The 26,050-nt window shown below is 35.2% G+C and overlaps 1 protein-coding gene across 7 annotated transcripts in view; it reads right to left on the bottom strand.

Moving 5' to 3' along the window:
- TTK (TTK protein kinase) overlaps nt 1-26,050 on the bottom strand; it is a 40,041-nt gene that overhangs the window by 4,106 nt on the left and 9,885 nt on the right. For 4 of the 7 annotated variants that reach the window (XM_047860607.1, XM_047860606.1, XM_047860608.1 and 1 more), the window contains 10 exons: nt 24,419-24,509; nt 23,322-23,442; nt 18,774-18,922; nt 14,489-14,625; nt 12,558-12,684; nt 9,673-9,765; nt 5,278-5,435; nt 4,765-4,916; nt 3,200-3,324; nt 1,771-1,851 (listed from right to left, as the gene is read on the bottom strand). In XM_047860607.1, coding sequence (XP_047716563.1) covers nt 1,771-1,851; nt 3,200-3,324; nt 4,765-4,916; nt 5,278-5,435; nt 9,673-9,765; nt 12,558-12,684; nt 14,489-14,625; nt 18,774-18,922; nt 23,322-23,442; nt 24,419-24,509 — 1,234 coding nt within the window. The remainder of the gene's footprint in view (nt 1-1,770; nt 1,852-3,199; nt 3,325-4,764; nt 4,917-5,277; nt 5,436-9,672; nt 9,766-12,557; nt 12,685-14,488; nt 14,626-18,773; nt 18,923-23,321; nt 23,443-24,418; nt 24,510-26,050) is intronic. The other 3 variants (XM_047860612.1, XM_047860611.1, XM_047860613.1) reach the window with 3 other exon arrangements.

The following is a 26,050-nucleotide window of genomic DNA, read 5'->3' as shown; positions in this document are numbered from 1 at the left end:
TCTGTATTTAGGAGTTTGTTTCTGCTTTTTATTTGTTTTGCATTTTAGATTGCAGCACAGTTTTTCAGTCTGTCCAAATCCCCAGATAAGACAGACAGAGAAGCCTGTAGCAAAACCATAGACATATGGAGAAGATTTACAACAAAACAAAGTGAAAAGCCATACCCCAAAACCCCAGAATACGAAGAGACACAAACTACCAACAGCCACAAGTCGTGTATAGTAGAGGCATTTGAAACAGAAAGCAGAGGGAAATAGTGAATGTGCCCAATAGACCTCAGAATAGAAACTCCAAATAGCCCACAGATGTTCATTGGAAAGTAATTTGCAAACAGAGCTAGACTGGGAAGGGTTTGAGCTTTTCACAAGCAGGGATTATCTTACATGGTGGGATAAAAAATTTGTCTTCTGTTCAGAATCATTAAGGCCACTGTTTAGCAGGTGATTACATTGAATGGAGATTTACCCATAATATTAAAGCACTGAGTTGAAAACTGAAAAAATCTGAACTCTACAAGCAATTCAAAATAAATCTTATTTCAAAGTATTTTAAAGCTGCAACTGAAAACTTTAGAATTAATGAAAATTAATACTACAAAAAAGTGGAAGTAGAAGTTAAAGTAAAACTCAGTAAAATTCAGTTTTAATGTTTTCATTAAGAAAGAATACAAAAATTAAATTGGCAATTATCTACATCCAGAAACTAGAAAAAAAAGAAACCTAAAGGAAATACAATTAATAAAGATAAAAGCAGAAATTAGAGAGCAAATGAAAATAGAATTAATAAATGAAGACTTGGTTCTTTAAAATTAACAAAACCTTGGAAAGTCTAACCAAGAAAAAGAAAAAAGACAACAAATCTAAGTATTAAAAGGGGAAGCTAAACAAATAATAAAAAGAATTTTATAAGAGACTATTTGACATAATGTTATGTCGGTTATTTGAGAAGAAATTTAGAAGCCACAATTTTCTAGGAAGGAAAATATAATTAGTAAATAAGCACATATTTATCAAGCAATTATTTAGGGCTAGACAATGTATTAAGTGATTTATATTCTTTATCATTTAATCCTCACCTTTAAAACAGGTACTGTTTATAAGCTGAATTTATAGATGAAGAAACCAGGCAAGTTAATTCATAAAGATGGTTGTTAACAAAGAGGCAGGTCTATTACTTGAATGCAGGTCCCTGGACAACAATGTAATGCTTGCATGCACTTGGTTACACTGCTATAGAGCAACGAAGGATTAGCTCGGGAGCCAGAGGCATCCAGGCAAGCAAAATGAGCCCAAGAAGAGACACCGATGAGGCTAACACAAAGTTCACTGAGGTGGTAAAAGAAGGCAAGTGGGAAAGTAGCTGTGGCAGGCTGGGAAAAAACTGCCTATTAGAATTGTACTTGGAAATGTAGAACCAAAGAGGAAACAAAAGACTGCAAAGATCATTTTAATGTGCTTAACTCTGAGCTAATTTAGTCTTAATTTCTACCTTTCATTTTGAAACTGAAAAAAAATACCCTGGGTACGTTTTTTGTTAGAGCACATTGTTGAGACATCCCGTATTAAAAGCACAATATTAAAAGAACAGTCTCAAATCAATAACTGTAAAACTGAATCCCATGACCATTTGCCAAAGAAAGCAAGGTCTCTAAAATGGCCTAAAAAGTTTTAGAACTTAAACAACTTTCAGTTATCTGTTAGGTTTAATCAGAGAATAGTCCATTCCCTTCTGATGCCAGATAAATGGGATCTAAATAGCCTTCATAATACCTTTGACTTGGATTTCCCATTCTCTCTTGAGGAAGACATATCTTTGATTGCTTCTGGTGGCATATAATTAACTGTACCAACCTGTATGCCAAAGCACAGAAAACACTAATCAATGAAAATATTTTATTCTGCTTTAGATTTTTTAAAACACAAATGTCAGATTCTTAGAAACTTGAATAATTACATATTTCAGTAATATATTTTAAAAAATCAAGTAACTGACAACGATATTAGGACATAAGTTTCTTCACAACTCCAGAAAAATAAATTGGGTCCATAATCAGAAAAGTTATTCCTTTCAGAGTGCTAAGCTTTTTCTATGATTATGATGGGCAACTACCATAAAACTGTAGAGGCTAAAATTATATTAATGGCCATAAACTTGAGGAATTGATATCACTCATTTCTCTGTGCTGGAACAGGCCTAGAATGCTTTAAAAAAAAAAAAAAAAATCAACCAACCAACCAATCAAAAATCTAGCTATGTCTCCAAGTATTCCCTGGGCCCATGTCCAGAGTGAGATGGGGCAGGAATCTAAATCATGCAAGAGTTTTCACAGTCAGATTATGCCAACCTTAAAAGGCATTTATTTTAGTCTAAAATAAGTGGTTCTGTTTTCAAGCACTGAATACCTGTACTTTAGGGCCTTGCCATAGAGGGAATCTTCAAGTTGATTTACAATTACATGTTCAGCCATATTTTTGATACAAAGAGAAGTTATTATCAAATAGAATTGTTTCAAAGGCATGCTGTTCATCTATTCCTCCTAAAAATAGTCTAGTTTTACTTCTAGGATTATGGCACATCCACACCAAAAATCTGCATACATAGAACACATCATCTTGACTTCAAGCAGGATTATTTTTAGTTATTCTTTGGTGTTATCACCTCAGTTTTTATGGAGACAAATTTATTAAGTTTGTAACTGCATATCCTATTAGAAAAAGGCAGTAGAGTACAATATTATGGTTGTTTCCAATATGAAGGCCCACTTAAGAATTTTTTTTCAAATGCAAGTGATAGGAAAAGCTTTACTTCTCCAGAAGAATGAAATAATCTTACCTCATGGACAATAAAAAAAACATGTAACTGCAATTCCCTCTTCGGTTGCTACCAGGAATCTCTGAGACAAAGTTTCAGGTGAACTCAAGATCATGACAAAGGTGATTTCCAAGACAGGCATTATGCTTCTCTACCTCAGCTATAGGAAAATCATTTAAAAGTGCCAGATTTATTTCTACCTGATCTTGACTCTCTAAAGTGTATTAAATATGGTTTTTATTCTTATAGTATCTATTCTTAATACAAAGGTTTCAAATCCTTTGAAGAATGAGGTAGGAAAAATAAAATCCCCATTAGCAAAATACTTTACAGGTGGAATGGAACTGAACCGTAGTGGGTAGTAACCAACCATTTGTTAAGTCTTACCTGAGAGTCTTTAACAATACTTGTTGTATCTGGTTGCATTTGATTTGCAATCCCAAAATCAATTAGTTTTAGCATTCCATCAACTATCAGAAAGTTAGCAGGTTTCAGATCACTGTGAACGATGCCTTCAAAATAAAAATCCATTGTAATATCAGACAATGTAAAACATTCTAAGTATAAAAGAAATTTCACAATGGGGTACCTAGGTGGCTCAGTCGGTTGAGTGTCCGACTTCTGCTCATGTCATGATCTCACGGCTCGTGAGTTAGAGCCCTGCATCGGGCTCTGTACTGACAGCTCAGAGCCTGGAGCCTGCTTTGGATTCTGTGTCTCCTCTCTCTGCCCCTCCCCCGCTCACTCTGTCTCTCTCTCTCTCAAAAATCAATAAATATTAAAAAAAAAAAAAAGAAATTTCACAATCTACTGGCCTAGTTGATTCCTTTGGTCAAAGTAAATGCTCATGTATAATATTTTTTTAATGTTTATTTATCTTGAGAGCGAGAAGAGAGCATGTGAGTTGGGGAGGGGCAGAAAGAGAATCCCAAGCAGGCTCCATACTGTCAGCTCAGAGCCCGACGCAAGGCTCATCTCAACCAACCGTAAGATCATGACCTGAGCCGAAACCAAGAGTCAAACACTTAACCAACTGAGCCACTCAGGAGCCCCTCGTTTTTAATATTTTCTAAAAAGATATAGTACCGTCAATGTACCAAGCACTATTCTAAGTTTGCTGCTTATCTTGAATCATTTAATCCTCACACCAGAACTGGGGTAATTACTATACTAATATTATCCTTTTAAGCGAAAAAACTAAGGCACAGAGATTAAGTAATTTGCTCAAGGTCATAAAACCTAAGTGACAGGGCCACGACTTGACCCAGGCACTCTGGCTTCAGAGTTTATGATCTTCACCACCCACTAGATAACATCATAAATTATATTGTCAGATGGAAGACCCTAATGCTCCTGACACCTCTATCCCTACAGCCCTGATCTTAATCACTGAATTATCTTTTAACTTATAGGGAGACATGAGGAGAAAAATTACAATTAATCTAGGTTAGCAGTTATTTTTTAAAAAGGATAAGGTAAAGGCAGAGAAGCCCTAAAAAGAACCAAGTCCAAGTAAAAAAAAAAAAAAACAACCTAGGGCTAACAATTGAAAAAGAATAAAACCAACTCCCACACAAGGGACACAATACAAAACGACTATCATAATGAGCACAATAAACATCTCAGATCTTTGGGATGCCTGAACCCCTAAGTCTCAGATCTGCTATAACTGAACTATTTAGAGACACAGGATAATGGACTATGTTAATACTAATAAAGATATGGGTATATTTTGCACTATGGATGCATTATGGCTGTGGGGACTTGAGTTCATGCACTATATCCTTTGGTTAACAGTGTTTTAAAGAAATGTTTTTGTGCCTTCATCTTTAAATGAGTGTCCAAATATTTAGTTTATCTAGTCTAGAGGTGCCAATAACAAATACCTAAAAATCGTAAGATGACACTATTAATGATTATTGTAACTCAGCATATAACGAGTTTTAAAATACCATGTTGATGAATTGTGTAAACTGCCTCCAACATATTTTTCCAATAACTTTTACGTTCCCATGGATTGATGGATTTTTTCTTTTTGAGCCAACTATTAAGATCTATATTTCCACATTCCATTACCATGTAAATGTACTGGTCCGTGATTTCACTGCCATTAAAAACAAAACAACAACAAAAAAATACATGGTTAGCTTACACTATTAAGACTAAGTATTTATCTTCTTTATCTGTAGAATTATAGCAAAAATAGTGTTTTTTTCTTAATTTTTTTTTTTAACGTTTATTTATTTTTGAGACAGAGAGAGACAGAGCATGAACAGGGGAGGGGCAGAGAGAGAGGGAGACACAGAATCTGAAACAGGCTCCAGGCTCTGAGCTGTCAGCACAGAGCCCGACGCGGGGCTCGAACTCACGGACCGCGAGATCGTGACCTGAGCCGAAGTCGGACACTTAACCGACCGAACCACCCAGGCGCCCCTGTTCTTTTTATATTAAAAAAAAATCCTTACTAATCATAAAGTCGGATGATCTTATCACTGTGTTGTTGTAGTTTATTCAAATAAGCAATTTCATTCCGATAACTATCGATTGTTTGATTATCTGCTTCTTCTAAGTTCACATACTTTATAGCATGTATCTGTTTCTTTTCATTCAATACCTGGAATACCTATATAGAACAAAAGAAAAAGTTTAGAATGCACTACTTTTACACTATCACAATACCTCTAAATTTATTAGAATTTTAGGTTGAGAAATACCAATATGAATAATTAAACGTGCCTGGGCTTATTTTGAGTATTGAAGGGAAAAAAAATATGTTAGGAGAGTTAACAGACCATTCTCAACTGCCTATGACAATGGGCATTCAATAACACAAAGGCATAAACATAAAAAGTTTTTATAACAACATATAAGAAAGATTATTTAAATTTCATATCTATTCATAACACTGTTGGGTTGCCCTGACCAAAAAAATAACCTAAAGCAAAAGACATTCAAAAATGTTAAGGGGGGTGCCTGGGTGGCTTAATTGGTTGAGTGTCTGACTCTTGGTTTTGGCTCAGGTCGTGATCCCAAAGTCACGGGATGGAACTCAGCAGGGAATGTGAAGCCTGCTTAAGATTCTCTCTCTCCCACCACTGCTGCCCCCTTCTCTGCTTGCACTCATGCACATGCTCTCTCTTTCATAAATAAATGAATTAAATAAATAAATAAACAATTCAATAAAATGTTAAGAACTACTAAGGGCTTTCATAAAGAGTCAATTCATTTCACAGATGGTGTTTTTTTTCCACTGTGCCTGGAATTGGCATCTCATTCATGTGGTATTTTAAAATATGTAATAATTGTAAGCTATTTGTATATTCAGTTGTGAAAAGTAGATTAGATCAAAGTTTATGAATTTTTCTTTAAGTAGGCTTCACACCCAGCTCAGAGCACAATGTGGGGTTTGAACTCACACCCTGAGATCAAAACCTGAGCTGAGATCAAGAATCTGTAGCTTAACTGACTGAGCCACCCAGGCGCCCCAGATTAGGTCCCATTTTCAAAGTCAAGTTGACAAGAACAAGATGTTCCTATAAGCCCACTGTCAGGTATGGGTCAAACAGCTCTGGCTATAATGACAGTCAACTTCTAAGCAATAGGGCAGATAATAAATACATTTTGAAAAGTAGAAAATACTGTTAATGTGTCCAACTTTCAGAAAACATGCAAGAGGCATGAGGCTTCTAAAATGCAAGTATACAAATACAAATGCCATTATAAGCAAGAAAAATTACATTCATTCATCCCTTTTGACAAAATGAAGTAAAATATCATTTATTTAAAAACCATTTAACCTTGACCAGGTCGGGGCAAGGATAAGAAGAGAACGAATGTGTATATGAGATTCATGCATTTACAACTGTACTAATAAGGACAGTCTATCAAGCAGTCAGGTATAGTTACTTTAAAATTTTAAAAATAAAACTAACAAAGTATTACTGGTTTTATTTGCACACACAACAAATTAGACAAAGAGAGGCATTAAAACAGTGATAGGGCAAGAGACTGCAGAAAAGAGCAAAGGATGATAAAAGGAATTTTAAAACAGTGTAAAGCCACTTTGTATATGGTAAACAGCCTTCTAAACCTCAGAGAATTGAGAGTACCTACCACTCTAGTAGAATTAAAATGTTGTTAGTAGTTCCTACCACACAGGGTTGGAAGGATGACCAAGATGGATGTGTCTGGAATGTAGCAAAGTTAGCTACCATCATTAAGGACAATTAGGACAGAATGAAGTGGACATTTTAAAACCTATTGAAGTTGTCGGGTATATCAGAAAAAGAGATTTGCAAGATATTAAAACTATATAATAAGATCTCAAAGTTTTGAAGGAAATAAAAACTTTTCAATCAACTTTTTGCACGTATGTGCTTTTACTCCCCTACTGCCCCTCTTCTGGCAAAATTCTTGCAATAACTGATGATTAAATAGCCTCTACTTCCATCTCATAGAGATAGTATCAGAGTTATAATTTTCAGTTTCATGGGAAGTTGGTGAAAGAACTAGACAGGCTAGTATCATGACTATTCCTATTAGCCTCCATGACCTTCCTAAATGTTCTTAATACTGTATAAGTTGGCCACTGCCTAAACTCTAGAATAGAGCATAAATGGCTAGTTTCACAAAGCATGTTACCCTCTTTCCCTGAGGTACTTTGATTTTGTCAACTCCACCATAATAATTAAATTAAAAAATGATAATATAATCACACTAAAAAAAATATGGGCCAGTCATGTCTTTATCATCTGACCCTTCACTTAAGCTAACATCTTCATTATGCTCCAAGGAAAAAATGTTTAAAACACCATCAAGATTATTTTACATCCTCTGAAAACATGCCACTAAATAAGTATCTCACCTGGACACTATTCAACTATAGCTAAATAAAGGTTAACAAAAGAATTTCTATTAAAGCAACTAAATCAGATAATTCAAATATATTGATAAAAATCAATTGTCCCTTTATTCCCATGCCTGAAATCTGAGACAAGGGAAAGAAGAAAATGTATACAAAAAAGGAATGAATATTATTGAACTGCTACTCATAGTAATGTACACACCTTTTTATAATAAGTTAACAAGACCATCTTAAACAAATCTAGCTATTGTTAGTTGGCTTAGAAAATACAGTAAAACTTAAACCCAACAGGCTGTGCTTCATACATCATCCTTAACAACTTATAACAGCAAAACAGTTGAGGAGGGACATTCATTCAACAAATAACTTCACTCTGTTATGTTCTAGGTAGTATTCTAGATAACAGAGCAAACACTGTTGAGCAAATCAGACAAACATCCCTATCTTGATGGAACTATATTCAAGTTCAGGAAGACACAAACAACAAACCAAATAAGTAAATTACAAAGCACAGAGGATGGGCTACAGAGAAAAATAAAGAAGGAAATGGAGCTCACCAGTGACTGGAAGGTTAAGAGTTGTGGTACTAAAGAGTGTGGCCAAGGAAGGCCTGATTGAGAAGATATTTGAGCAAAGACATGAGGAGATCTAGAGGAAAACTGACTCTTATGTTAAAATACACCAGGAAAGCAAGGATTAAATCAGTGAAACTAGGTATACGACTATTATAATAATCCAGGTGAAAAGATGGCAGTTGTTTTGAACAAAGTAATAGTAGTGGAGGTGGTGAGAAATAGGCAAATGCTAGATATGCTTTGAGGTAGAACCAACAAGATTTACCAACTGACTGGGTGTATGTGTGAGAGAAAGTGAGGTCAATTATGATTTCAGAGTTTTTGGCCTAGTTAGTGGAAGAATGAAGTTGCCATTTACTGAACTGGGAAAGACTATGGAGCCAGAGTTATGTTTGGGACATATTAAGTTTTAAATATCTAGTAGACACCCAAGGAGAGATAGTGAGCAATGAGCTGGATATACAAGTCTGGAATTCAAGTGGGAGGTCTAAGCTAGAAAGATGTTTAAGAACTGTCAGCATATACATGGTATCTAAAACCATGAGTCTGGACAACACCAAAGGAGTGAAGTGAGTTTAGAAAGAGAAGAAAAGAGGTCAAGGACTAAACCCTGGGGCATTGCACCATTATAATGGGGGACAAAAACACTTAAAAGGAATGGCCAATTGGAGAAGAGGAAAACTGAGGGAGGCCAAGTGGGAATAAAAAAAAAGTTCCAATAAGAAAAGAACAATCAACTCTCCCAAATGCTAAGTAACCCAAATTAAAGCAAAGAATTAGATTTAATAAAAACATTGAGATCACTGGTGATCTTGATAGCGATTGTTTTGCTAAGTGATAAAGGTAAAAATCTGACTGAAGTGGATTTAAGAGAACCGAATGAGAAGAACTAAAGATGGTAAGTTTAGACAGATCTTTTGAGATGCCTTCCACCCAGAAAAGCAGAACCATGTAAATTTAGAGCTCAAATACATTTAGAAAATGATCTAGTCTAATTCCAGAAACTCTCATTACTAAACTGTTTTTGAAATGAAAAACTCAAAAACCTCAAAATATTAATCATATATCTTGCTGAATCATCCTAAAATATTATTTACAACATGCCCTACGTGATGTTTAGAAAGATTCTTTTATAATACATAGCTTCATTTGCCACCCCAAATCCATGTTAATGTCATCTAGAGAAGAAATCTAGAGGCATAGGACATCAGAGGGAAGAACAGAGAATTAGAATTAGGAGATAGGTCTAAAGAGATATGTCATTTGTTGGAAAGAGGGAATGGGAGCAGGGAATAAGGATATTTTTGGCTCAAAAGCAATATGGGCCCCTAGATGTTAAGAAAAAAGAGCCCCAAAGGGTAAAAAGACAAAGAAAAGAAAGCTGAAAATATTTTTCTTTCTTAAATATTTAAGATACTTACCTTACTTGAGCCTCCACTTCCTATCTGCTTCAATATGGAATAAATTCTTCCTTTAACTGAAATGCATTCATTTGTTGAAGAGGATGCTGAAATCTAAATAATTAAAATATATAAAGATTCAAAGGTGCAAAGAATATGCCTGAGAAACTAGCTTGCATTTAGTACAGTGAAATGTTTCCAATTTTTAAATTATCTTAAATTTCAAGTAATTAGATATTAGTCACAATATTTTAAAGAGGAAGTTTACATATTTTAGTCAAATTAATAAACTTATTAATATATAGATAGACTTCCAAGGTCTCCCTCTAACTTGCCTTTACTTAATTTAAAAAAAATTTTAGGGGCGCCTGGGTGGCGCAGTCTGTTAAGCGTCAGACTTCAGCCAGGTCACGATCTCGCGGTCCCTGAGTTCGAGCCCCGCGTCAGGCTCTGGGCTGATGGCTCAGAGCCTGGAGCCTGTTTCCGATTCTGTGTCTCCCTCTCTCTCTGCCCCTCCCCCGTTCATGCTCTGTCTCTCTCTGTCCCAAAAATAAATAAACGTTGAAAAAAAAAAAATTAAAAAAAAAAAAAAATTAAAAAAAAATTTTTAAATTTAAGTATAGTTGACATACAATGTTCACCTTTACTTCTTAACATAAATAAATAGAAGATTCAGGGGAGAAAACACTTAATGCCAATACACAAACTCACAAGCTATTACTTTTCACCTTATTCTTTTTTCTTATATATCCCTCTTCACTTACATACATGCATAAATAATTACATCTAAATTCTTTTTCCTCATTTAGCACTACATTATAAGGGAAGCGGTATGCTAGCTCCAGAGTCCATCAGACAAATGCAAATTTCAGCAATGCCCCCTTTCTGCTGAATGATGTTCAACAAGTTAGTTAATTTGAACTTCAGCATCTACCTTGGCAAACTTGTAGCTGATGTACTATTGCAACAGACCCCATTTCCCTTCCCTTATGCCAGAGCTCTCAGAGGATCTATAAATGCTTTGCACAGATGGGAGTGCAGTGAGAGGACCCATTCCAAGCTGACAAGAAAGCTGGAGACACAAAGCGCATCTGATTAGCTGATTTACTAAGTTGAAACGGGTCTGTCTGAATAAACCTCAATTTAACCAAGTCCTGTTTTAAATCCCAAATGGTAGAACTCTCTCATGTAATCTCTTTCTTTACCTTTTAACCTCAGGGGTTAAAAAACACTATTGAGTCATGAAATATGTTTTCTGTAAGAAAGTATTAGGCTTTGAAATATGTACCTGTTATTTTTCATTCAGTTATAATTTCAGAAAGGCTTTTCACTACCTACTCCCACCCCTCTTCCTTTTGGAGCATCTTCTCGCACTTAAACTGAAAACTTCTGAGAGGGAAGAAAGCAGTTCAATGTTTTTGCCCCTTAACTGCTGACAGTTGTTAGAGTAAGTAATTCTGACTTATTTCTGACTCAATACTAATGTGAAGTTCAGTTTCCTACATAGAACATTCCACATCCCCCTTAGCCCATCCTCCTCACTGTGGCCAGAGTAATTTTTTTCAAAATGCAAATAAGATCACTTCACTTTCCTGCTCCAACCTGTTACACAGCTTCTTATCCCTCTTGGGGTAAAGTTCAAAGGGCCCAGAGGAATCCTAAGGATCACCTCGTCCCTCTTGGACTCTTTTTAGTTTCCTCCTGACACTGGCCTTTTCTAGAAGGCTCCTGGCCCATTCATTTGGTCATGACTTGACTTCTAGATATCAACTCAAACAGGGTCTGACATGAGGAAGAGTTCAACAAATGTTTTGAATCAATGTATGGACAAACCTGATCATCTTTTTCTCCTTAGTAATTTATTATTCTGCTTCAATCTGCAAAATACTATTTCTCTTTCCATAGGATAATCTATTGTCAGCTTTTTTGTTCTTTATTAATTGCAAAATATACATAACAAAAATTTGCATTTTACTCTACACCCATTAAACAGTAACTCCTCCCTCCTCCCTCCCTCTAGACACTGGTGACCATTGTTCCACTTTTTGTTAGCTAATTTTTTTTTTAATCTCTCAATATGTAATAGCTAATTACCTGTTTGTGTGTGTGTGTGTGTGTGTGTGTGTGTGTGTGTGTGTTTTGCTGTTTTATTTAAATAACAATTGCTGCTATCTTTTCTTTACTAAGTAGCAGGCTCCGCTGTACAAGTTCCATATATGTTAACTAATTTAATCTTCACAATTATCCTCTATGGTAGGTATCTTTATTATCCCCACCTTATAGATGATGAAATGGCCACAGAAAATTTAAGTAACTTACAAAAGGTCACACAGTTGGTAAGTAGTGAGGCCAAGATTCATGGCCAGAAAGCCTCTCTTACAAGTTCATGCTTTCCACCAGTATTTAGTGGCCACTCAGATAGTTATTAGAAACTAATTTTAATAGTATTGATATTAGTATTTTTTCTCCAGATGACAATACAATTGCCTCACCAGCAAAAATTTTCTTATTTTTATAATTACTTTATATTTTAGTAGCATCTTATATTGTTATTCTGATATTCTTGAAAATTTAACTGCATATTAATCAGCCAGTGAAATGAGGCTGCACAGTTAATAGTAGGCTTAAGTAGTGAAACAGAATAAAATGTTACCTAAATTACAAGACAAATTTTGCCTAGCTATTCAAACTGGATCTTTTGGCCTAGTTCATGAAAAAGCTTCATTAGCTTCTTCAATAACTAATCTCTCAAAGTCACAAGGCACCCTTAATAGGTTTTCCCTATTAAGAGTTTTGCCTAAGAATGGACAAGTTCTTAAGGCCTTTCCTAACAACTAGATGTTATGAAAATAAAATCTTTGGATCATACCTTAAACATATACCATCATAAATAAAATTTATCAAACCTGTAAAGTTTGAAGTGGAGTAACAGGTATTTGCTGCTGCTGCTGCTGGAAACAGGCAAGTTGGCTATAAGGTGTTGACAACTGACAAGCAGGTGGAAAGTCATTCTTTACAACTGGAGTTCTAAAACTAGGAAAGAAATGGTTTTAATTTAAAACATGAAAAATGTAGAAACAAGATTCTAACTCAGTGTTTGTGTGATTTTAAAAGATGCATATAAACTTAAATGTATTACATCAAACAGAATCCACATCAGTTTTCATAATATAGCTAAGTTATATATTCTAGATATACTATCACCAGAAATTTCATTTTGAGGAAATTCTTTCTGCAAGTAATTTTTTGTCCCTAGACAAGAAATCCTTACTAGTAAAATTAATAAGATGGCATTTAAAAGTGAAGTTGGGGTTATTTTAGAAGAATTTAGCCAATGCAAAGGTCAGCCTATGGCATACAAGTGCTTTTTAACAATAGTGCTCTACAACAGCATGCTAGAAATATCAGAAAGCCAATTACATTACAGGAGTTTGGACTTTTGAGATTAAAGCTGTTGAGTTCACATTTGTGTTTTGCTTATCTTATTCACTATCACATCCTCAACACCTAGAAGAGTGCTTGGCACAAAGGAGTTCAAATACTTGTTGACAATATATAACCTAACTTCACAAAAAATGACTATATCACTATTCTAGTTATCAACTTTCTTTAAAATATTCCACATATGGGGTGTCTAGGTGGCACAATAGGTCAAGCATCCAATTCTTGGCTTCAGCTCAGGTCATGATCTCGCAGTTCATGAGTTCAAGCCCCACATCAGGCTCTGTAGAGAGCCTGCTTGGGATCCCCTCTCTCTCCTTTTCTCTGTTCCTCCCCTGCTCTCTCTCTCTCTCAAAATAAATAAATAAACTTAAAAAAAAATTAAAATATTCCACATATAATAAAATGAAGTAATATATAGCAAAACTATATTAAATTGGTAAGAGCCCAGGTTATGAAACTTCTAAGGCCAGTTCTAATTAAAATCAAAGATTACATTATGAAAATTAAAAACAAAAGGCATCATGGACTTAAGTTATCCTCTAAGACATTAAAAATATAGCTACTAGTTGGATGATATGATGTGCCACATTCCTTTATTTTCTTTCTTTGAAATGTCATTAATTTGCTTTTGCAATATCCCTGTGTTTCCTATCAATCGGCATTGACCATCCAATTTCTTTACTCATCCCTCATTCCCATACACTCAAGTCTTTTACCTTTGAACACTCCCAGAACTATGTGACCTATACAACCAACTTCTTTCAGAAACTATCACATTCCAATTAAAAACCCTCCTTTGCTATAAAATGTAGCTACCGTTTATCATGTATAAGAATACTAACCTTTAAAATACCTCTCAGTTACACAAAGATATCCATGTAGCAATGTGTAATTACCAAGAAGTTTTACATATTTAGAGTATTTATAGATTGTTGGCACAAATTACAATAGGACAGAGACTTTCAAAACAATCCTTAAAAATGTATTGTAGCCACCTTCCCCTCCCCTTTTACAGGTGAAATAACTGATGCTCAGAAAAATAATATAAATTTGGAAACTCTTTAAAGTAACAGAGCAGAGGGGCGCCTGGGTGGCGCAGCCGGTTAAGCGTCCAACTTCGGCCAGGTCACGATCTTGCGGTCCGTGAGTTCGAGCCCCGCGTCGGGCTCTGGGCTGATGGCTCAGAGCCTGGAGCCTGTTTCCCATTCTGTGTCTCCCTCTCTCTCTGCCCTTCCCCCGTTCATGCTCTGTCTCTCTCTGTCCCAAAAATAAATAAACGTTGAAAAAAAAAAAAAAATTTAAAGTAACAGAGCAGGATTCAACTTCAGATCTATTTAACCCCGAAGACCATGTTATTTCCACTGTGCCAAACTAGAATGCCAAAAGTAATTACCAGCTCATGTAATCATCCAAGGCACTGCTACTGGGTGTCTTACAAACAGATTTTGGGTCAATCCATTTAGGTGTTGATATTGGTGGTGACTGCTTTGAAACTGAAAAGGCAGGTTGCTCAAAAGTGGTTTGTTTCTGCTAAAAAAAAAAAAATAAATCACGATTTACAGTTTTTAGACACCTGTTCAATAGCTTTACAAACATTTTAATTTCTAAAAGAAAAAATAATGTAATACACAAACATGCTAAAATAAGTAAACATATGTATTCCAGACTTCCAATAACTTTTTAGTATAGCTTTCACTCTAAGTTCTGAAGCCTATTATATTTTCTTCAAAAGGATTACAAGGAGAGGGAAGACTCATGGTATTGTTTAACAAAACAGGATCTAATATCCTCTGCCATCAGGACTACTATAACCATTACTGAACTTCTATAATCTAAATAAGTACTCTGTACTTCTGAAAACTTAGCTTCCTTTAATCAATAAAACCACAGTATATGGGATATAGGAATGGGTAGCTAAAGTGCAATTAAGGAAATGGTCAGAAGGGAGGAAGAAATTATTAATCAGAAGTAGGTGGAAGTTATCCAGAGCCCAATATCCTCAAGGAATGATGGGGAGTCACTAGGATGTCCAGAGATGATAGCAATGAGCAAGGAACAGGATGGTATATCCAAAAAACAGGAGCCTCAAAAGGTCAGGGCTCTGTAAGAGAAGAAATGATCTGGATATAGCTACAGGGAGTTTTTAGTTATAAGGTAAGTGAGATGTGAAGTAAAAACAATCTCTACTTGAGAGGGCTGCTGGAGAATCAGTGACTTCAGGAAACCACCTAATTCCTTTTTCTTCTTTTCATAAGTATGCTATCCAGTGGATTTTAGTATGTTCACAAGAGTACACAATCAGCACTATTTAATTACAGAACCTTTTCATCATCCTAAGAAACTCCATATCCATTAGTGGTCACCCTCCGTTCTCCACTCTTCCCAGTCTCTGGCAGCCGCTAATCTACTTTCTGCCTGTATACGGATTTGCCTATTCTGGACATTTCTTATAAATGGGATCACATAATATGTGGCCTTTTGTGATAGATTTCTTTCACTTAGCATGTCTTTAAAGTTCATCCATGTTGTAGCATTTGTTAGTACTTCATTACCTTTCATTGTTGAATAATAAAATGAAATAATGAAATTAGAGTACCACATTTTGTTTATTCACTCACCAGCTGTTGGATATTCGGGATTATTTCCACTTTTGGCAATTATGAATAATGCTGCTATGAACATGCAAGTACAAGTTTTTGTGTGGATATAGATTTTCAGTTTTCTTGAGTATATACTTATAAGTAGAATTGCTAGATCATATGATAACTCTATATTTAGCCTTCTGAGAAACTGCCATACCATTTTCCAAGTAACTACACCATTTTATATTCTTACCAGTAGTACATGAGGGTTCCAATTTATCCACTTCATCACCAACATTTGTTATTGTCTCTTTTAAATTATAGCCATCTTAGTGGGTATGCAGTGGTTTCTCATTGTGGTTTTGATTTGCATTTCCCTAATGACAAATAAATGGTTTTGAGTCCTCTCACCCTGCTATTGACTTTCAAGTTTCAAAAAGAAAAAAGAAAAGATGCTGTTTCATATGATCCATGATTTAACCTATCAGGATTCTTCCCATCTAATATTTATTATTTACTTCATTACTTAGATCTTTAATTAAATAAGATAAAGTCTCTTCAGTAAATGGTGTTGGGAAAACTGGACAGCAACAAGCAAAAGAATGAAACTGGATCACTTTCTTGCACTATATACAAAAATTAAATCAAAATGGATTAAAGACTTGAATGTAAGACCCTACACCATAAAAGTTCTAGAAGAAAACACAGGCAGTAGGCTCCCTGACAGGAGTCTTAGCAAGGATTTTTTTTGGATGTGATACCAAAAGCAAAGGCAACAAGGCAACAAAAGCAAAATAAGTAAGTGGGGCTATAATTGAACTTAAAGAGCTTCTGCACAGCAAAGGAAATCATTAACAGAATGAAAAGGCAAACTACTGAATGGGAGAAAATATATGCAAATCATGTATCTGATAAGGGGTTAATATCCAAGATATATAATGAACCCCTACAATTCAATAGCAAAAAAGCAAACAATCCAATTAAAAATTGGGCAGAATATGTAAATATGTCTAAACATATAGACATATTTTTCCAAAGATATATAGATAACCGACAGGTAGAGAAAAAGACGTTCAACATCACTAATCATCAGGGAAATACAAATCAAAACCACATTGAGATACCACCTCATACCTGTTAGAATTTTGTCAAAAAGACAAAAACCTCATACCTGTTAGAATTTTGTCAAAAAGACAAAAACTAACAGTGTTGGCAAGGATGTGGAGAAAAGAGAATTCTTGTGCAATATTGGTAGGAATGTAAATCAGTGCAGCCACTATAAAAGACAGTAGGAAGGTTCCTCAAAAAATTAAAAATAGAACTATCATATGATCCAACAGTTCCACTTCTGGGTATTTATCCAAAGAAAATGAAAATACTAACTCAAAAAGATACAATCTCATGTTCACTGCAGCATTATTTACTATAGTCGTGACATGGAAACAACCTAAGTGTCCACTGATGGATGAACGGATAAAGAAAATATGGTGTGTGTATATATACATAGTATACAGTGGAGTATTAGCCATAAAAGAGAATGAAATCTTGCCATTTGTGACATGGATGGACGCTGATGGCATTAAGTGAAATAAGCCAGATATAGACAAATACTGCATAATATCACTTACATATGAATTAAAACAAACAAACAAACAAACAAAAAAACGACTTCATAGATTCAGAGGGCAAATTAATGGTTGACAGCGGTGGGGATGGGTGGTGGACGAAACAGGTGAAAGGGATCAAAAGATACAAAGACAGGGTACCAGGGTGGCTCAGTCTGTTAAGCATCTGACTTTGGCTCAGGTCATGATCTGGCGGTCCATGAGTTTGAGCCCCATGGCAGGCTCTGTGCTGACAGCTCAGAGCCTGGAGCCTGCTTCAGATTCTGTGTGCCTCTCTCTCTCTCTCTCTCTAATATAAATAAACATTAAATAAAGACATACAAAGGTATTTCCAGTTACAAAATAAGTTATGAGGATGCATGTGCAGCATGGTGGCTATATTTATTAATACTATATGCATATTTGAAAATTGCTAAGAGAGTAAATCTTATAAGTTTCACCATAAGAAAAAAAATTGTGTAGCTGTATGGGTACAGATGTTAATTGAACTTATTATGGTGATCACTTCATAATTCAAATATTGAGTTAGATTGTACACCTGAAACTGATGTTATATGTCAATTACACCTCAATAAAACACAAAAATACTTATTTTTCATAAAATATCTATATTCACATGTGATGATTTATATTGTTATTTTTAGTAAGTTAATATATATTTTTAAAATGTCTGTTTTACTTTCTAATACAGTAAATACAGATAAATATAACTTACATAAACAAAGCTCTTTCGTGGTCTTGATAATGAAGAGTGTAAAGAGGATCTCAACACAAAAACATGAGAACCCACTGAGTTAGAATATAACTTGAAAGTAGTGAGGACAGTATAGCCATGGACTATATACAGTATGACTCTCTAGTAGCCTACCAGATCATTCCTTCTGAAATGACCTTTGACCATTGGGAATGATCATTCAACCTGTTATAAATTCACATACAGTGTCTATATTTTTCTATTTTATCCATGGGATAATAGGAAATTATCAAATCTTTTGGTACAGCATTGCACTGGTTCAGGGGTCAGCATATTGTATTCTGTAAAGGGCAAGGTAGTAAACATATGGGGCTTTTTAAGGCAGAGTCTCTGTTGCAACTACTCAATTCTGCTGTTACAGTTCAAAAGCAGCCCTAGACAGTAATAAATGGGGATGGTTGTCTTCCAGTAAAACATACTTTACAGACAGGCTGAGAACTAGATTTGACCGATAGGCTGTAGTTTGCTGACCCCTGCACCAGTCTACCAGAAATCCAAAAGCACCACTGAAAATAAAAAAAGACTTCAGCTTGACATATACTTTTACTGAATCTGTCACTAGTAGTGATCATTGTTTTGTGAATAATAAGAAACATCCTTTAAGTAAACGAGTCCACTAAAAATGGTACATAAGGATTTAATAAAAGAAAAAAATTTAACATGACCATCACATTACAAATAATGGCAATGTTACACTTCAGAGGAAAAGAAAGTTACCTCTGTATCAACTTTTTGGGCTGTGTCTGGAATCTGCCACTGATTTGAAGATACAGCAGGATTCTGGTTTATACATTCTGACTTTCTCTTAGACTGCCATTGTTTCTGGTTACTCTCTGGAACCTTTGGTTCTTGATGTTCCTTAATTTCTGAAATTGCATTTGTTGTTGTTATCAACAAAAGGAAAGAATATTTGATAATAAAATTAAATCTGAAATACGAAACATGTTACAAACTATATTAGTACAAAGAGAGAAGGGGTGCTTTGGTTGCTCAGTTGGTTAGGTGACCGACTGAGGCTCAGGTCACGATCTAGCAGTTTGTGAGTTCAAGCCCCACATCAGGCTCTGTGCTGACAGCTCAGAGCCTGGAGCCTGCTTCAGATACTGTGTCTCCTCCTCTCTCTACCCCTCCCCTGCTCACGCTTTGTGTCTCTCTGTCTCCCAATAATAAACATTAAAAAAAAAAAAAAATTAGGAAAAAAACAAAAACAAAAAACAAAGAGAGAAACTAAAAACATTAAGCCAGCGGCTGACAACTGGCTTTTAATAAGTCATTTTACTAAGGTATAACACAGTCATGTTCCTAAGTTGCTACCTAGAGCTTTATCAGAGACCATTCTGAATTTAAATACTTCTGGGTCTTCACCAGAAAACACCAAATAAATAAATAAAAATTCAAAAACACATATATATCATAAGGTCTTACTAATAAAGAGAAGCTAATTTACCACTTTACATAGACCTCTAGTATTTTAATTTTTTGTTAATGCTTATTCATTTTTGAGAGACAGAGACAGAGCATGAGCAGAGGAGGGGCTGAGAGACAGGGAGACACAGAATCTGAAGCAGGTTCCAGGCTCTGAGCTGTCAGCACAGAGCCCGACGTGGGGCTCAAACTCACGGACCGCAAGATCACAACCTGAGCCAAAGTCAGATGCTTAACCGATTGAGCCATCAAGGTATCCATAGATCTTTAGTTTTTTAACAAAAATTTTACATTAAACTAGCCTGTAATTTATTTTCTTAATGGTCTCCCAACAAAAAAGTCTCAACACTATAGTTACTATCCTATGAATATCAATATTCACTATCACCATAGTGCAAAAATCCTAAACAAGTATGTACAACGCATAGATAAAAGGGATAATGAATTATGACTAAGTTATGTGTATTCTTAAATGTGAAGTTTGCTTAACATGTGAAAATCAATTTAATTTGCCATAATAACAGGACTAAGAAGAAAAATACATGATCAACTCAATAAATGCAGAAAAAGCATTTGACAAGATTCAACAGTCACAAAAAATATCTAATGATAATCTAGGTATAAAGCAAAATTCACTGTTTTGGTATTTGATTAAGAGTAGATAAAAAATCTACAGCAATTATTTCATACAAAGGTAAAATATGGAAATCTTCCCTCTAAAATAAGTAACAAGATTGCCCACCTATCATCTCTTCTATTCATTATGATGTTACATGCAATACAAAGAAAAAAATGAAGGTTAAAAGGATAAGGAAAAAATGTTAAATCATTTCTTTCTATGAAAGAATTCATAGAAAAATGTTAGAATTATTGTGAATTTAGTAACTCACTGACTATATCTAAGATCAATAGCTAAAACCAGTTGTATTTGTATTTTTATATACCAGCAACAAGGTAGAAGATGAAAAAATAGTTTAAAAATATTCCATTCACCATCACAGCATTGAAAATGCCAGGTATCTAGCAAGAACTCTAGCAAAAGAGAAGAAAAACCTCTAACAGAAAATAGTTCTCGATTACATCTTAAATACTACTTAAATGAATGAAGGGATATATGCCAGATTAGTGGATTAGAAAACCTATCTGCTAAATGCCAACCTGTCCCATTAGGATCTCAATAAAAAAATCCCATTTTAAAAAAAGAATCTGGTAGATTCTAATATTTATATGGAAACCCAAAAGGCCCAATAGCTGATACAGCCTTGAAGATGAATGAAGTTGGAAGATTTTCAATTGATTGCAGTAAATAAGATAGTATTGGCACAAAGATCTATGGAACAGAGAAGAATCCAAAACCAGATATCACAGGATATCTAATTTATAATTCACTAAGGGAGGGGCTCCTGGGTGGCTCAGTCAGTTAAGCATCAGACTCTTTTGGATCAGGTTATGATCTCATGGTTCATGAGTTTTGAGTCCTACGTCAGGCTCTGTGCTGACAACATGGAGCCTGCTCAGGATTCTGTCTCCATCTCTCTCTGCCCCTCCCCTGCTCACTCTCTGTCTCTCTCTCAAAAATAAATAAATAAACATTATAATTCACTGACGGGAAAAGAGGGTCTTTTCAATAAATGATGCTGGACCGACTGGATATCCACATGAGGGAAAAAAACAACAGAATCTTGATACGTCATCTTACTTATACACAAATATTAAATTCAGTTAGAATGTAAGTCCATATGTGAAAGGCAAAATGATAAATCATCTAAAATATGCAGAAATATCATTACAATCTTGGAGCCGGCATAGATTTGTTAAAAGACATAGGAACTACCACAAAGGAAAAGACTGATAAATTAAAATGTATAATAATTAAGAATTTCTTTTCCTAAAAAGTCTTCAGTACATAATGGAGAAATTACTTGTAACACACATATCCAACAAAGGATATGTATCTAGATGATATAAATATCTCCTAGAAATCAATGAGAAAAAGAAAGAAAACCCAATAGAAAAATTGGCAAGAGTTTCAAACAAGTACTTCACAAGAGAATATCCAAATGGCCAATAAACATAAAAAAAGATGTTCAACATCATAAGCCATCAGAGAAGCGCAAATTAAAACCACAGTAAGATATCACTTAGCAGCATCCAAATGTCTAAAATTAAAAACCAACAATAAAACAATTGGGACTAATATGGAGCAAGAGCAACATCCCTGCTGGTCAAAGGGACCACCATTCTAGAAAACTGGCACTATTTGCCAAAGTTGAACATACACACATTCTGTGACCCTACAACCCCACTCTTTGGATACACTCAAAAGAAACGCGCATGAATGGAATGATATTTCAACAGACTGTACTCTCATGATTTGGGTGATTTTGTAATTGGCAGTTTTACTATATAATAAAGTATTACTGGCACTGTATAGGTACTCAACAAGTATTTACTGAAAAACATTAAATTAGGTATAAGATTAGTATTATTAACAAGCATATTTGGGGGCGCCTGGGTGGCGCAGTCGGTTAAGCGTCCAACTTCAGCCAGGTCACAATCTCGCGGTCCGTGAGTTCGAGCCCCGCATCAGGCTCTGGGCTGATGGCTCAGAGCCTGGAGCCTGTTTCCGATTCTGTGTCTCCCTCTCTCTCTGCCCCTCCCCAATTCGTGCTCTGTCTCTCTCCGTCCCAAAAATAAATAAACATTGAAAAAAAAAAAATTAAAAAAAAAAAAAAAAACAAGCATATTTGGTAAACATGATTTTTCAGTAATACCAGTTTATGATAGATGCCATGAAAATATCCTTCAAATACTAGGAAAAGGAATCTATTCCAAATCAAAATAATGGCAAATAGACCATTCTAGGGTGAATAACAGTCTCAGTTTGCTGGGAACTGACAGTCATTCTGCTATATATAGAACTTTTCAGGGGTAACACCAGGGAAGTTCCAGTCTGGAAACCAAAGAGTCTCAACAAGCCTAGTATGTCCCAGTTTTCCTCTTCAGTCCAATTAAAGAAAAACATTAGTCAATCTGGTAAACTTTGTTTGGACAAGGATCATCCAATTCATGATCTTGTTCAAAAATCTCTAATGGTACTCTGATATCTACAAAAAAAAAAAAAAAATGTAAGCGTGGAGTTCAGTTTACCTAGTTTTACCTTCTACTTCTGTATGACCTGTTATAGTTTTCTGCATAGACTATCTTTTGTTCCTAAAATATTTTCTTTTGTTTTCATTATTTCCTCCATTTGAAACACTCTATCACTGCCATTTCTTCCTATTTAAACCCAAATAGTTCTTCACCTTTCTTCTCCATAAAACATGTTCTTACCCTAAACCAAATAGTTCCTCACATTTCTCCTTCTGAATTCTCACAGCATTGTATTTATGTGCTTCTCAATATACCCTCTAAAATTCTACACAGCATTATATTTATCAGTCTGTCTCCCACACTGGATGGCAATCTCCTTGGGACTGTTTCATTCATTTATATCCCCTTAGAACATATCATACTACTCATATAGTAGAAAATCAAATGTCCGATAAAAAAGAGAATTATCATATTTTTTTTTTCCAGAAAAGTATTTGTCAAGCCAACTGAAAAACCTAACTCAGCCCCAATGTACTTTCCCTCCACTCTTGCTTTTACACAGCTTTTAGCCAAATAAACTTCCACTGCTACAGAATTCAACACTTTTCATAGACTCTATATAATTCAATTGACATACAAGATAAAGGGACATATAGTCTTACATTGTAATTTGTAGATGGCTGGTCAACTTTCACAAGCACCAGAGTGCTATTCTTAATTAATAAAAGCCTATTTTGTCTCTCTTACCTTCTAATTTTGATACAAGACTTGATTCAGTTTTATTCTTCAAGGTTACTGAATCTGTAATAAGTTCAGAACTCTTCTCATCCGACATCAGAGGTTCCTTGGAATGGATATTTTGAATAGACTACATGAAAAGAATAAGACATAAAAATAATAAAGTCTCATAAACAGTAATAGTACTAATTTGTCTTAGTGTTCAATAGACTAAAGTCTCATCTATGTGAAAAGATTGCTAAGAAAATTATCTACTATAATCAGATATAGACTCACAAACTGAGGAAGGATTAACTTCTTGAATTATTGACTAGAACAGTGGAACTGGCCATAACCATAAATTTGGCCAATGTGCTTTCAATGGACATAATCAAATCATAAAATATAATCACTTAAAAAGAGAGGTTGAAAATTTGAACATAACATAAGACATGCCTCATTATTTTGTGACTATGATGGTATTTTATCCCCAAAATAACATTAGTGAAAATTAAGATTTGCATAAGTCTAAAACAGTAGTTATTCTAAAACCCAAAAAGTAAACTTTTTAAACAACTATGCACTATTCTCTAAGGTAGCTATGATCAGTTAAAATAATAAGCATAGACCATGAAAAAGATGAATTACAAAAAATATAAACTTGAAAAGACCCTCATTGTGAGGCCAGGGGTTGAACTCAAGTACAATAAGAACAGTATGAGACTAAAACTGTTTCCAGTCTTTGCATTTACAAAGACACATCACAATTTACTCTCATTGCTATATAAGATGTCCTGTCAGAACATATGATTAAACACACCAACCAAGAAACAGAATTTGGGGGGAATGACTCCACTAGCTATTCCCAAACCCAACTAATCTGTTTAAATATAAGCATGATAAGTATTATGTCAAAGTTATCCCAGATCATTGATCATTTCTCTACATGAAATGTACATGTTCGTGAACTTTGGAGGAACAGTTTAGGACTTCTGTACCACTTCCCACTAGTGGTCCTGTATCTCTTGGGGCTTCAGGAACACTGCTGGACCCCTTCCCCGGGAAAAACTCCATGGATCCTAGATCAGGAAACCTTGCTCCATATAAAGATTTAAAAATTAAAATACCTTTAAATTTCTCAATTCACTGGAATCATTTCCACTTGATTTAGATCCAGGTGCAATCATATCTTGGCGTTCTGATCCAGAGGTCTGTCTGCTACCCACAAACCAAAATAGTTTTAATGCTTAATTTGAAATTAATCTATTTAATGTGCTATTTTTTCCATTTTAAAATTGACTTCTTAACAGTATATACACTTTTTAATTGGAAAGATCTCTTGAAAAATTATTTTTAAAAATAACATGATTGTAGTACAAATGTAATGAAGTTAGGTGCTGGGCAATGATGAAAAGGACAGATAAGTGGTAGGTGATTGTGTACTTCATAACGTAATAAGTAACAAATGGGGCTAAGTAGGAACGTAGTAAAGAAGGGGACAGCAGTATGTAGGTGAAACCACACTTCGAAATGCAAGCAGCTTAAGGAAAAGGACTAGAGTATAAACCTTTCCATAGGCCTCCACAGTGTCAACCATACAGTGTATCATGGCAAGCACCAAGAAAATGGCTGGTTTTGTTTTATTTTTATTTTTTTATAATGGGAGAAAGTCTCCTTTTATTATTCGGAGAGGTATTTAAAATGGAGACAAGAAAAAAGTCATCTCATAAGATTCTGGACAACCAAAATACACTTAGTATCTATCTTTAGTCAAGTGTTAAGTATAACAGAATTTTAATTAAAGATGCCAACTAGAGGGGCGCCTGGGTGGCACAGTCGGTTAAGCGTCCGACTTCAGCCAGGTCACGATCTCGCGGTCCGTGAGTTCAAGCCCCGCGTCGGGCTCTGGGCTGATGGCTCAGAGCCTGGAGCCTGTTTCCGATTCTGTGTCTCCCTCTCTCTCTGCCCCTCCCCTGTTCATGCTCTGTCTCTCTCTGTCCCAAAAATAAATAAACGTTGAAAAAAAAATTTAAAAAAAAAAAAAAAAAAAGATGCCAACTAAAAACAATCAGGGGTGCCTGGGTGGCTTAGTCAGTTAAGCATCCAATGACTCTTGATTTCAGCTCAGGTCATGATCTCACAGCTCGTGGGTTTGAGCCCTGCCTTGAACTCTGTGCTGACAGCATGAGCCAGCTTGGGATTTTCTGTCTCCCTCTCTCTCTGCCCCTCACCCTCTCCTGCTTGTGCACACACGTGTGCTCGCTCTCTTTCTCAAAAATGAATAAACAAACATTTTATAAATAAATAAATAATAAAAACAACCTGTTGTATTTCTGAAGTTTATTTGCAAAATAATTCTCTGGAATCCAAGGGGCTTTTTCTAATAGAAATAAGGTTATCAAGAATGCTTAGAGTTAAGAACAGACCAGAACAATTCCCTTAGCTAAGTTGGAAAACTAGATTCCTACTTCTTTTAAGGGGATAAATATCCAGGTTGAAGAAAGGAGAACACGTTGGACGTGATGAACAGTATTTCATCTCTACCTGCTCTGCCCCACCTCTTGATGCCCTGGGCTCTGTAGCAAATGAGTGAATTAATCATCTTTCCCACTGATAGCAATTCCTTTCCTTGAACTTGTTAGCAAAGAAATTGTTCCTAGACCTCCTTCCACCCCTGCTATGAAGACTTTCACAAACATAAGAAACGGATTCTTACCAGAGAAACTACCCATAAGCGAGAAATGCCCAGATACTAGGAG

The sequence above is a fragment of the Prionailurus viverrinus genome, chromosome B2, assembly GCF_022837055.1.
Source record: "Prionailurus viverrinus isolate Anna chromosome B2, UM_Priviv_1.0, whole genome shotgun sequence".
Taxonomy (NCBI): domain Eukaryota; kingdom Metazoa; phylum Chordata; class Mammalia; order Carnivora; family Felidae; genus Prionailurus; species Prionailurus viverrinus.
The sequence above is the reverse complement of the archived record's forward strand: the minus strand, read 5'-3'. Positions and strand labels throughout refer to the sequence as shown.